Raw genomic sequence first — 12,582 nt, forward strand, 5'->3', positions numbered from 1 at the left:
TTTTTTTGTGTGTGTGTTTATTTTCTTCTGCTGTGACTATTCGGCATTTGTTGTCACGTTTCGAGGAGAATCATAAGAGGCTGTGCTTTGTGCGGTGCGTGGCCTACGCCCGAACGCGACGACTGAGCAGTTCCTTATTGGCCTGGATCTGCTCCCGGCTCACATGTAGGCCATGGAACCCATAAGGCACGCGTCTCGGGATCTTAACCTTCGCCACTGGCTCATACTCCTGTCCAATCTTTTTCGCATCAAAAATCCACAGCTCCGTCACCTGGTTCTTGGACTTGGTCACCCCGTCCTCCATCTGGCGCTCATCATACACATACACCAGCAAGTGACCATCATCCTCATCTAGCTCTTTGCCATCTTTGCTGGGGGAATTGGGCACAAACAATGCCTCGCTGCCAAAGATATGTGGACCGAACCTGTACTTCCCACCCGTCTTCTCCTCAACCTTCTGCAGCTCCTCCGCACCCAACTCCCACTGTCCTTCACTGCCAACATTCTTGATCTCCCCGGACTCCATTAATTCCTCCTTTCGCTTAATCGCAGCTTGGATGTCCGTCTTGACGATCCCATTGAACTTGAGCCCGATACCTGGCGCAGGCTCTTCGATGGTGGCTCCGTACACATACCGCAATGTAGGCTGCATATATCGATCCCAGTTGATGACAGGGAATTCTGAGCTGACGGTTGAGAGTGTCGTCAGCTGTGTTTGCCTAGTCTTGAGATCGAACCGAATCAGAGTCATATAGGTTGCATCGGGATCTTGATTTGCATAGTCGCCCGATCCGGGGAGGCTATACTGTTTCTCATACTCTGCTTGAGTCTTGCCGCCGCCGTAGCCGTCGGTACCAGTAGGTTGCCAGAGATTGATATCTGCAATGAAGCGTTCAGACCGACAGGCGGTCATGCAAACAGCAACGACGTTGCCGTTCGCGTCCTTCTCCTCCCAAGCATTGGCGGTATGGAAAATATGGCATGCGCGTGACTCGAACCAGATGACCTCGTCCTTAGAGGAGTCAAAGTAGCGAGGGATGATGCCGAAGTGCGAGGGCGAGCTCGGGTCGAAGGCGATGATAGGTTTGCCCTCCTTCATGTGCTTTGGTGCGTCAATGAAATATGGCACGTTCATAATACTACATGAATGAAAGGACACAGTACAGTTGCCGGCGTTAGAGCGGAAGAGAAAATACGATCGCACGCTGCATGAACACTGCATACATACACAGAGTATGAAGGAGTGGTGGCGAAGTCGTGCATCATGGCAGACTTTTTCAAGCCAGGAATGGGCTCCTCCCACACGAGTCGCTTCCCTTCAGCGGATATGACCGAGTAGTACATAAACGGGTGCGACATTCTCCATGAAAAAAATATAAGCTCCCCCGTTTTTGGATCGACCTATTATGTAACCCATCAAGGATCAAAAGGTCCGTTTAGACGGATGCGCATAACAGCCAAGAAAAGAAGAGGCGACTGATTGCCTACCTTAGGGTGCGCCGTGCATATCTCACTTGTGGGGCCCTGTTTCTTGTTGCGCTCACTCTCGCCAATATCATCCTCCTCAAAGTAATACTCGCCCGTCGTGTTCAGACTGGGGACACTGGTCTCCATCGGTTTTCCTGCCTCCTGGAGTGCTAGGAGCCTTGACTTGAAGAACGCTAGGGCCGTGTTTCCATTTCCATGGCCCTTCAAGCCGTAAAAAGCGCTCTTGATGCGGTACCAAATCAAGCTGAAGATTATACTCCAAGCTCCATTTGCACTAGTCATGAGGCGCCCAAGAGACGTGCCCATTTGACCGTGTGCATTGGCCTTCTGGAAGACCTCGCTTCGGACATATCGGTTCATGTAGCGTGCACGAATTGGCTCAGTCTCGTCGCCAGTGCCCGGTTCAAAGTACACGCCGTGGAGCATTCCTTTCAGAGTACGTAAAGTATTGAAATAAATAGATGAGTTGGCGCTCTTGTACTTTTTTTTTATACATGTCACTCATTATTATAATACAAGCTCTTGTTATCATCGCACCTTCACCGCTGAAGAAATGGTGGGGAGCACCGTCTTTGGGCACATTCAGCGAGTTGGGTCCTGTACGGATATACTGTGACCCTCTCAGAGACTCGGGAATGACACCAATGACCTCGCACCCGATACCCTCGTCTCCAACTGTCTCTTCAAAGACTGGGTAAAAGTTGCCATGGAGATATGGATGTGGATGTCCCTGGGCGCGCTCCTTGGTTCGGACCTTGATGTCAGACGCGATCGCAGAGGTACCAACCGATTTGGTTCTTATCGGGTGGACGATGGATTCTTTGCTGTGAACAGTCATTTCTTTTGTAAACGGTAAGGAGACTGCATTGGAGGAGGGAGATTATTAGTTGATGTCGTTTCTTTTTATATTGGTGTGATGTCCTCAGCGGCAAGAAATTCATCCGCGTCTGGCATCAGCTCGCGACACCAGAAACATAGACAGGAGGGACCTTTGCGCCTGAAAGTGACAAAGTGACACTCTCTCGGCGCCGTTGATTTGTTGTCGCTGTGGAGAAAATAAAAAAAAAGTCAATCGACGCCTCGGAGATGAATATTACCTTTCTGCGTCGCACAGCCTCGATCACTGCTGCCAACCATGAACGAACGGCAAAAATTTATCCAGGGTCGATGTAATTGCTTTACTCTTGCATATCTTGCTTGAAGACAAAAACGCGACCATCAAACGCTTGCTCCAGACCATTCACCAGAAGATATCCTTAGTGATGCTGTTTCGCAAACGCGAACGACCTCTTTCTAGCGAACACGCACTTCTCGACACACACGGCTGGCAATAGAACCAGGAGCTTTATTTTGAATGTTTTGTATCTTGCCGCAGGCACAAAAAGAGAAAAAGAAATGTACAATGGATTTTTTATGTATAAATACAATCAAATTATTTAACGGCAGAGCGAGCGACACGACTTCTTTTTATCGCGTCCGGAGGATGGACAATGTGCGAAGTAAAACAGGAAACGGAGTGAAGAATACTATCGTACAATGTTACAGACAGGATTAGCGCATATGAATAGAAAAAAAAAAAGAAAAAGGAAAAAAGAAAAGAAAAGAAAAGAAATAGTTGTAAAAAAAAAAAGATGAGGCGTCCAATAAGTTCACTTTTTGCCCTGCTGCTGCTGCTGTTGTTGTTGAAGCTGGAGCTGTTGCTGCTGTAAAGCAAGCACTTGTTGCTGTTGTTGCTGCTGCTGTTGCAAAGCGAGCTGCTGAGCCTGCTGAGCCTGCTGCTGAAGCTGTCGCTGCTGAACCAGTTGCTGTTGCAGCTGAATTTGCTTTTGCTGCTGCAGCTTTTGCTGTTGGAGTAGGTGCTGCTGCTGCTGCTGCTGAAGTAGTTGCTTCTGCTGTGCCAACTGCGCAGGCGTCAATGCCTGCCCATTCACGATCGCGCCCGCCTGTCCAACTTGCTGCTGTGCTAACTGCGGAGATGCCTGCTGTTGAGGAAGAGCCTGCGTGTTCTGACCGTTCAGCTGCTGTCCATTCGCCTGCTGTTGTTGCTGCTGTTGTAATAAAAGTAACTGCTGTTGTTGTTGTTGCTGCTGCTGCTGCTGCTGCGCTTGCTGTTGCTGCTGGCGCTGAGCTGCAGAGATAGCCTGAGCTGCTTGGTGCTGGCTTTCGAAGAACCGCAAAAGCTGCTGGCGTGCTTGCGCCTCAGCTTGAACACGAGGCAGATTGGGATAATGCTGGGCGAGCTGAGCAATCATTTGTGGGGTTGGAACAGTTGGCATGGACGGCACTGGGGCCATGGGCGGTGTCGATATCGCCTGAACACCCGCATTCTGTTGTTGCTGTAACTGCTGCTGCTTCTGCAACTGTTGCTGCTGCTGAAGGGCCGCCTGCTGCTGCTGGAGCTGCTGAGGCTGAGCATTGCCCATGATAGGCGTTTGTACTGCGGTCGGTGTCGCTCCTGCTGAAGGTGTTGCAGTGGCCGAATGGAACATGGTCGGACTATTCACAACTCCGGCAGCCAGGACAGGCGTGCTGCCTCCCTTACCTCCGCCGATGGCATTCATTGCTTGCTGGGGCTGCTGCTTATTGACATTGCCGATGTTATTATTGGTGTGTCCCATGGCACCAGCAGCGTTGTTGAGCGTGCTTCCAGCTAAAACGGGTGTCGAGGGCGTGGCAGCCCCAGAAGAATTGGCAGATCCGTTGCCAGAGCCATTCGGACGGCTCGCATTGGCTCCTACATGATTGATCGACTCTCCTGGTGTACTAGGCCCACTCGGAAGTGTCGGAGTCAATCCGCCCATCTGCGCAGTTGATGCTTGGCGCGGCGATCCAGTGGGCGTCTTGATCTGCTGCAATTGTGTGACTTGCTGCTGTTGTTTTTGTTGCAATGCCTGCTGCTGGAGCTGCTGTTGTTGCAACGCTTGGGCTTGCGCTTGCCGCTGGACCTGCAACTGGAGCTGCTGCTGCTGCTGATGGAGCTGTTGCAATTGCTGCTGTTGCTGTAGCTGCTGGTGCTGCTTCTGGGCATGCAGTTGCTGGGCCTGCAATTGCTGAGCCTGCTGTTGCTGCTGCTGTTGAAGTTGCAACTGTTGAGCCAGCAACTGCTGCTGCTGTTGAGCCTGGACCTGCGCTTGTTGCAAGTGATGCGCCTGAAGAGTCGGGCTCGCAAATCCGGGCATGGGGGACGTCATGGGCCGCACGAGAGGGGAAGAAGACGCCTGCTGCTGTTGTTGCTGAAGTTGCTGCTGCTGAAGCTGTTGCTGCTGAAGTTGCTGCTGCTGAAGTTGCTGCTGTGCCTGTGCCAACGCCTGGACCTGGGCTTGATTTTGGACCTGAGCCTGTTGCTGTTGCAGTGCCTGGAGCTGCTGCTGACGAATGATTGCCTGGATCTGAGGACTCTGCAGTGACAGACTTGGATTGGAACGAATGAACTGGATTGCCTGTGGGGTCAAGCCGGCCGGAAGAGAAATCTGCTGAGGGAGCTGTGCCTGTGATTGTTGCGGCAGCGACTGGGCCTGCGCTTGTGCTTGAGCCTGAGCCTGAGCCTGAGCTTGCTGCTGCTGGAGCTGCTGCTGCTGAAGTTGAAGTTGTTGCTGCTGCTGAAGTTGCTGAAGTTGCAACTGTTGCTGCTGTTGAAGCTGCTGTTGCTGATGCTGCTGAAGTTGAAGCTGGACCTGTGCCTGCGCCTGTTGGACCTGTTGCGCCTGCGTTTGTGCCTGAACCTGCGCCTGAACCTGCGCTTGAGCCTGTGCTTGTGCTTGTGCTTGTGCTTGTGCTTGTGCCTGCGCTTGGGCTTGCGCCTGAACCTGGGCTTGCACCTGCTGTGCGTTCAGTGGTCTTACCCCAGCCTTAATCTGTGGCGACATAGGTCCACGCTGTTGAGCAGTAACCTGAGCAACTGCTGGACGAACCAGCTGCTGGGCTGCGTCGAGCGGGGTGCCGGCGGCGTTGGGCAAGGGGGGGCGGACGACAGGCTGATACACAAAAGATAGAAGCAATAAGAATAGAGAACATCATTAGAATCACTTGTCTTTCCAAAATCCGAGGAATGCTATCAAGAAATAAATAATATGTAATACTCACCCTCCCAAGGGCTAGCGACGCAGCCTGCATTTGCCGTTGCTCATTCATAACTTGGTTCAGATGACGGTCGCGCTCAGACTTGAACTTGCTCAGGTCTGCTGGCGTCAATGGGACGGTGCTTCCTCCAATCTTTGGACTCTGGCCCTCTTGGATAGCTGCTTTCTTGGTGGCAGCGGCAGCGGCAACAACTGGTGCTATACAAGGGAAGATCGAGTTTTCAAGCGTCAAGAACAAATGGAATACAATACACCGAGCAGCGCCAGGCACTTCCGCAAATACTTAAAAAAGACACCTACCAGCGTTGACGCGATTCAGAGCAATCTCCCTCTTCTTGCTTGCTTTCTTCATGGTTTCTAACAATGTCAACGAAAAGGCAAGCGGCCTCTTCCGCGAGGGCTCGGTCTTGGTGTTGATTGACATCCTCTTGCCGTCCTTGTCCTTCCTGGCCTTGGGCGATGGCGGTGTCGACGCAGAACCTGCAGGGAGATTGCCGATCGGGATAAGTCCGGAAGCAGTATCCCCTCCAGTGCCGTTTCCGATAGACAGAGGCCCTTCTTTCTTGGCCCACCTTTCATAGCAATCCCAAGGAGTCCTTCGCTCCGACGGAGCAATGGGGCCACGCATGGAATTGAACAAGTCCGAGACAAGGTCCCAGTTGTACTGGTATGGCTTGATCAAGGTCGTCAGAAGATCGTCCTCCTCGCTCGTCCAAACAACAGGTGTCTTGGGGGCAAGTGGCCCTGGTGGCGCAGGTCGGCGGATAGGGGTCATGGGCGGATCCTTATTCTTCTTTGTCTGGAACAGCACAGGAACAGTCCTGGGTGGTTCTGTTCCTGGGATGGCAGTTGAGATCTTGCCCTCAATCTTGGGGACTCTTGCATCCTCCTCATCAAAATCGTCCATTTCCGTAATTGGCTCTCTCTTGCGTTTTACAAAGACGATTTGTGACGCTAGCGGGCCGAACTCGAGACTAACGGGGGCCTTGGAGCTCATTAATCTGCTGATCATCGTGACTCTTCCGTGCTCTGCTTCATCCACATATGCATCCTTATCATCCGGGTCGGGTGGTCCATAGAGCGGAAAGTCCTGGAACAGGGTGTCGACGTCCAGCGATTCGATATGAAGTCCTTCCATGAGCGACTCAAGGGGCTCGAAGGGAAAGAAAATGGCGCTCGGGTCAAGCTCCAACAATAACGACTTGGTCTTTTGTAGTAGGGCTGGAGCGATGGGGGGAGGCATAATAACATCGTCTTTCGCATTCTCCTTCAGCGCTGGGACAAGCATCTTGCTGTCTACAGCTGCGGACTCCCCTGTGGTTGACATCATCTCGGATGTGGTGGGTTTGCTTGCTGTGATACTGGAGTTTTCCTCTGCTTCGGCAGGCAAGGTCATGATCGTATCCTCAACTTCAATCTTGATCGTATCAGCTGTCAAGTCGTCCTTGTCCTGCTTCGTGGAATTCTCTGCAGCAGGTGCTAAAGACTCCTCCTGTGCAGGTTCCGAAGCATCCATCATACTCTCATGTACAAGGTCTTCCATCTTGATCGCCTCCTCCATTGCTTCCGATGACGATTCTGGTGGCAAAGGCGACTGATCCTTCTGAACCTCAATAACTTTACGGCGCTAGATAGCAATAGATAGCAGAGGCTAACGTCAGCTTCGTGATTCGGGAACCAAGAAGGGCTGCATGACATACATTTACAAGGACTTACAGGAACACAGACAAGTGACTTGTTATCCGTTTCATGCCATGCCATGACCCATCTTGAAACTTCGTAGGCTGTAACAATCTTCCATCGTCTCTCTTCCCTGAAATCTGCCTGCATCCACCGCATTTCGTCCAAAAGGTGGTCCCAGTGGGTTTTTGTCCTCGCAGGCCCGCGATGTTTCTTGATCTGTTTAAAGCTCCATCGATTGCCTGCTTTGAGAGCCTCTATCCTCTGCATCGCTCGCATCAGTTTGAGCTCCTCGCGCGCCACCTTCCAGTCCTTCGTTGTCAGCGCCTTACTCGCCGTTTGCAGTGACTTGTATATGGGTTGAGATTGGGCCCTGAGTTGCCAGGCGTACAGATCTGCATGCCGCTCCTTGGAAGACCGTGTCGGGGTACCATCTATGAAGTCGTAGCGTGATAATCCGTGCCGCGATTCTGAGCGCTTCATCGCAGGTGGTGCAGTCGTTGGCTGAGCATGTTTCTTTGTCGACTGAAGCATCAGAGCTGGCGGTTTACTGGGTGCGGATGAGATGCTGACGGTTCCTGGTGTTGCTGCAGCGAAGTCGCCGGTGGTCACGTTCAGAGAGCCATTTGTAGATGAAGTCGATAAGGTGGTTACGACAGCACCTGAGGATCCACCAGGCGATGTTGCAACAGGCGAAGATCTGTCTTGATAAGGATGACGCGGGGCCTGTGTAGTGGGTGACCGCTCTGAAGCTGTTCCCAGAATCTCATCGACGCTCCTGTGTCGAATGGCTCCACTCACGCCTCGAGTAACCATGCGCTCTGGGGGTGGCAGGACGCGTTTTATTTTGCGGGAAGGAGACGTCTCACCAGAATTACTCTGAGCGCCAGGCGTGCTTCCGGGTGTGCTACCAGGCGTCCTGGGCTCTGGTGTCATCTGCCGGTCGTTTTGAGCAGCAGAATTGCTTTCAGGGGAACCAGCGCGGGATTTTGGCGAAGGAGGGTTATTATCGTCGTGGACGGAGGGTTTAGCACTGCCGAGGCCGGGTATTGATGGTGTGGACTCCATTTTGACTGTGCTCTCCTTCTGATTTGTGTCCTTCTCTTCCATGTGTTCTGTCTCAATAATCTCCATGGGCGACCCCGATGATAAGTCAGGTACCACAACGGCGCTCTCCGAGGGAGTCATGACTGTAGGTGTAGTACTCTCCTGCTTGACCATAAGCTCTGGTTCCTCCATGGTGATGTCTTCCAGATCTCTCTCGAGAACTCCCGACGTGGGGTTTAATCTATCAATGGTTGATATCAAGCAAATAGGTTAGTTTAAGGGCCACAAAGACAGCTAAACATAAACAATAGACATTGCTATATCAATGCCATGTTTTCTTACTCGGACAGCTGGTGCTCCTCCTGAAAGGCCTTTAATTTGTCAATATCTATTTTGGTGAAATCTTGTTCGGGTTCCAAACTCGCTTCAGTGCCGGCAAGCTGTTTCATATAAAAGAACTGTTTAAGGAGAAAACCGCGTCGGACAAGGATTTCACTAGATGCGAATGGCAGAGAACAATAAGTTGAGAATTAGTGATCTTGAAGCAACCAAGGAAAAGCGCGTTTCTAATGACAGTTCCTCCACAAAACTGAGGAAAGAACATACTCAATCTGTTCTTGATGTGCCTTTTCGGACTGCAGCCGCATCTTGAGGATTTCAGGCAACTAGATAAAGGCGCCAGATAGAAATAAGACGAAAGGAGGTTCAATCAGACACTATGCTATTGAGGCGAGAAGAGAAAAAGCGGTGGATAACGATTACAAAAGTAGGAGTGATACAGACAATCGATGAAAAAAGAGAATGCCTTACAGTCTTGTTCACCTCTGCCATGTTGAGGGAACTCGTTCTCTCTGGTAGGTCCAACAATCAGGTACGCTCACACGTTCAAGTGGAGGTTCCTGATGTCCTTTGCTTGTAGTTGTTGCTCAGATGCTCAGTATCTGAGGTTTCGTAGATAGACACACGTAGTATGGAGGGGGCGAGGATAGGGTTGACCTTCTTTACAGATTCAAGGACAGGGATCGAGGTCAGTATAGCTGATACGATATGCTAAGGTCAAGCAATACGCGTCTCACTCTTATGCTCGTTAATGCATGAGCTTGCAAGTTAAAGAACGGCGGAAAAAAGGGATGACAAAAAAATTTATCAATGCCCAAAACAGAAAAATAAGCGGGAGAAAAAGGGAACGGAAGAGGGAGTTGCGCAGACGATAAGGACAAAAAAAATAGGCCGCATACAGTGGGTCAAGCTTACTGTCAGACAGTCAGCAGAGGGCAAAAAGAAAGGTGATGGACTGCAGCAGATGGGAGAGGGTGCCATAAAATACTAATCGCATATGATGAACAGATGCCAAGACATCTGTGGGGCACCCACTGCGCCGTAGTGCAAGATGACCATTTCTTACCAGCTCTATGCAGTATGTTTCTTCTGAAGAATATTGGGGAGATGATGATGAGTAATTATTGATTCGTAAAAAAGAGAAAAAACAGGGATTGAGATGGAAGTGCTGTCAGACCAGGGCACTTGCTTAGAGATGATGATGACGACCTCTTTGCCAGAACCAGAGGGGATGCGTAAAAAAAACAAGTCGATTTTTTTCCCTTGCACGAACAGACCCATTCACTCACTTATGACGCATTGCTTAAGGGTCCCGTCACTGATTGCACTTAGGGAGCACATCGCGTTTCTATTCTTAAACTACAGGACACTCGACATCCAACGCTGCCGGCTTCAGTGTGCGCATGGTAGGGAAGGCAAGTACGTCGCGGATATGGCTGGAACCCGTCAAGATCTGGCAGACGCGGTCAACGCCCATACCCCATCCTCCTGTCGGCGGAAGTCCGTATTCAAGCGCCCCGCAAAACGCCTGATCCATAGGCTGGGCCTCTTCGTCTCCACTGTCTTTGTCTTGCTGTTGCTTCGTGAATCGATCTCTTTGCTGGACCGGGTCGTTCAGCTCTTCATACGCGTTCACGATCTCTTTTCCGGCAACAAACAACTCAAAGCGCCCTGCTACAGTTCGTCCCTAAATATCAAGAAGATGCGGAAAAAATTAATAACGCTAGGGAACGACTACCACAGCGTGTGCCATTATCAGCTCCCTTCGTATCCTGAAATATCCTGGACTTACAGAGTCCAGTTTGATGTCTTTAGCGAGTGGGCTCATGATAACGGGATGACCCCATAAAAACGTTGGCTGAATGCACTCTGGTTCGATGAATTGCGAGATAATCCTATCCATGATGCGAGGGACGGTGTGCGGTTCCGGGACAAACACTCGGTTGTTCTTGCATATCTCAAGTAGCTCGGCCACTGGATTGTCTATACATTTTTACGAGCAACGCATGAGCGAATTGCCCAAATCTCAAGCAAGCTCAGGTAAAGCATAACAGGTGTGCTTACTGTCGAGATCAGGGAAAGTGATCTCCAGCTTCTCCTCCAAAAACTCCATAATGTTTATCCGTCGGAAGGGCCTCTCAAACGACACCTCAACAGTTTCATCCTTTGTAAGTTTAGTTGAGACTTTGGTCGACCCTGTAACGCTTTCAGCCATCTCTAAAAGATATCCATGGCAATAATATCAGTCGCAACGCCTAAGAGAAAGCTGCAGACTCAAAATTAACAAGAGTGTCATAGCTACCAACCTTGAAGCATGACTTCAGTCATGTCGAATAATCCTTCGAGATTAGTGTATGCTTGATAGAACTCACAGGTAGTGAATTCTGGGTTATGATCTGCGTCAATACCCTCGTTTCGGAACTGTTTTCCTAGCTCGTACACTCGATCTACACCTCCGATAACAAGTTGCTAAGTCGAAATCAAGTAAGAATGTTCGTCAAAAAATGGCTGTTATTCTTGCCGTATAGCGTTAAAGCAGATGACCTCAATGGTGAAGACAGTACCTTCAAATACAGTTCCGGAGCTACACGCATGTGCATCTCCATATCGAGCGCATTAGCATGAGTTATAAACGGCTTTGCATTTGCTCCTCCAGCCTGAGTGGACAAAATGGGTGTCTCGACTTCCAAAAAGCCGCGGCTGTCGAAAAAGCGCCTGATGAACGCAATCATCTAGTTGTGAACATAAGTGATTAGCAATATGTACCTCAATTGAATCCTGACAATGACTCTTCGGTATGACTTACATCGCGCCTTTTTTTTAAAATTTCGAGTGCATCCCGATTAACCAAAAAGTCCAAATGTCTGTTCCTGAACCGCTTGTCTGGATCTTTGAGCCCGGAGCGGGTAGGAATGGAATGCAGGCACGGTGAAAGAAGCTCAAATGCATCGGTAATAAAGACACTCAATTGCCCTGTCTTGGTCTTCCCTACATGTCCTGTGAGCTCTGTGGACGAAAGAAAACGAGTGAGAACGCGCGTCGCTTTGTCAGCCCACTTGCCGATACAATGCACAATTAAAAAAGAGGTCTTACGAACGATATCGCCGCGGTGAAAATTCTTGAATGCCAACTCGAAGTCCTGGTCACTTCCAGCATAGATCCTGCGGTTGAATACCGCCTGGATCGAATGACCATCCTGAACAAGATCAAACCACGCCAGCTTTGAGCTTGAATCACGTTTTGAATAGATACGTCCTGTATTGGATTTTCAAGCAGCGTTAGATTCGACCACCTCTGTTGCAATTTGCGAAACATCGGCGGAGTCCTGTAACATCTTCACTTCGCAGCATACCACTTATGGAAACCTTTTTTGATTCATCTTTGGTTCCGTTCTCGAGTGCATCTTGGTATTCTGCAATGACATCCCGAACCTGAACAAGAGGCACTTTCGGCGGCTGGTACCTGGGATAAGGCGTGATTCCGAGGTGGCTCAGTTCCTCAAGCCGTGCTTCCGGCTTCAATATCCATGATTGTGAGGTAACGGTGGAGTGCTGCTGACTCTGTCGAGCGAAACTGAGTGGTGCGGTAATACCTTTCCTGGTCAAGTTAATTTGAAACAAGTTCCTTCTGCTCGCAGTGGAGTATGAAGACAAGAGGCGAGTACTCCATATTCTTGGGAGGCGCTGCAACGAGGCCGAGGCTGACATGGTGAAGATGAGATGAATGGAGGAGAGGCCTTGTCAAAGAGGTCGATCAACGAGAAAACAATTTCGGCTCAGGTACAATCTACGCCACCAAATTTATTTTTGCGCTCCAAGTTGTCCCACTCAAGTTGTGTTGCATCGGGGTACTTGAACGGAGACGCCGCTGTGCTATACTTGATGGTCAAATCCCTGACGCCGTTATTATCGCCGCTGCTTGATAGTCGCTGTGGTTCACTTCGCTGTCC

At 50.2% G+C, this 12,582-nt stretch overlaps 3 protein-coding genes across 3 annotated transcripts; all 3 read right to left on the reverse strand.

Annotated features, from left to right (window-relative positions):
- Nucleotides 1-49: 49 nt before the first annotated feature.
- BC939DRAFT_461731 (carotenoid oxygenase) lies at nt 50-2,677 on the reverse strand. Its single transcript, XM_051557041.1, has 5 exons — nt 2,586-2,677; nt 2,026-2,349; nt 1,489-1,916; nt 1,229-1,401; nt 50-1,139 (listed from the first exon to the last, which is right to left on the reverse strand). The coding sequence occupies exons 1-5, from the start codon at nt 2,623-2,625 to the stop codon at nt 104-106; spliced, it is 2,001 nt and encodes a 666-aa protein (XP_051408794.1). The 5' UTR covers nt 2,626-2,677; the 3' UTR covers nt 50-103.
- A 3,057-nt stretch (nt 2,678-5,734) lies between these two features.
- BC939DRAFT_275951 (uncharacterized protein) lies at nt 5,735-8,793 on the reverse strand. Its single transcript, XM_051551166.1, has 3 exons — nt 8,637-8,793; nt 7,284-8,535; nt 5,735-7,194 (listed from the first exon to the last, which is right to left on the reverse strand). Exons 1-3 carry the CDS (start codon nt 8,741-8,743, stop codon nt 5,851-5,853), a joined length of 2,703 nt encoding a protein of 900 aa, XP_051408795.1. The 5' UTR covers nt 8,744-8,793; the 3' UTR covers nt 5,735-5,850.
- Nucleotides 8,794-9,987: 1,194 nt separating this feature from the next.
- Nucleotides 9,988-12,340, reverse strand: BC939DRAFT_506194 (lysine--tRNA ligase-like protein; the record flags this gene model as incomplete). The annotated part of the gene is made up of 8 exons (XM_051560754.1): nt 9,988-10,320; nt 10,426-10,616; nt 10,698-10,850; nt 10,940-11,102; nt 11,198-11,365; nt 11,440-11,639; nt 11,727-11,888; nt 11,986-12,340. The coding sequence occupies 8 exons, from the start codon at nt 12,338-12,340 to the stop codon at nt 9,988-9,990; spliced, it is 1,725 nt and encodes a 574-aa protein (XP_051408796.1).
- Between the last annotated feature and the right edge of the window lie 242 nt (nt 12,341-12,582).

Source organism: Gamsiella multidivaricata (genome assembly GCF_025024155.1).
Source record: "Gamsiella multidivaricata strain RSA 2152 chromosome Unknown BC939scaffold_68, whole genome shotgun sequence".
Taxonomy (NCBI): Eukaryota; Fungi; Mortierellomycota; class Mortierellomycetes; order Mortierellales; family Mortierellaceae; genus Gamsiella; species Gamsiella multidivaricata.

Excerpts from the sequence above, each read along its gene's own strand:
- BC939DRAFT_275951 (XM_051551166.1), bottom strand. The coding sequence starts at position 8,743 with ATGAAACAGCTTGCCGGCACTGAAGCGAGTTTGGAACCCGAACAAGAT. Across the intron at positions 8,536-8,636 it reads GAGGAGCACCAGCTGTCCGA|ATTAAACCCCACGTCGGGAG; the intron begins GTAAGAAAACAT and ends AACCATTGATAG. Across the intron at positions 7,195-7,283 it reads AGTCACTTGTCTGTGTTCCT|CGCCGTAAAGTTATTGAGGT; the intron begins GTAAGTCCTTGT and ends ATTGCTATCTAG.
- BC939DRAFT_461731 (XM_051557041.1), bottom strand. The coding sequence starts at position 2,625 with ATGGTTGGCAGCAGTGATCGAGGCTGTGCGACGCAGAAAG. Across the intron at positions 1,917-2,025 it reads CCATTTCTTCAGCGGTGAAG|GAATGCTCCACGGCGTGTAC; the intron begins GTGCGATGATAA and ends GTACTCTGAAAG. Across the intron at positions 1,140-1,228 it reads ACCACTCCTTCATACTCTGT|TATTATGAACGTGCCATATT; the intron begins GTATGTATGCAG and ends TCATTCATGTAG.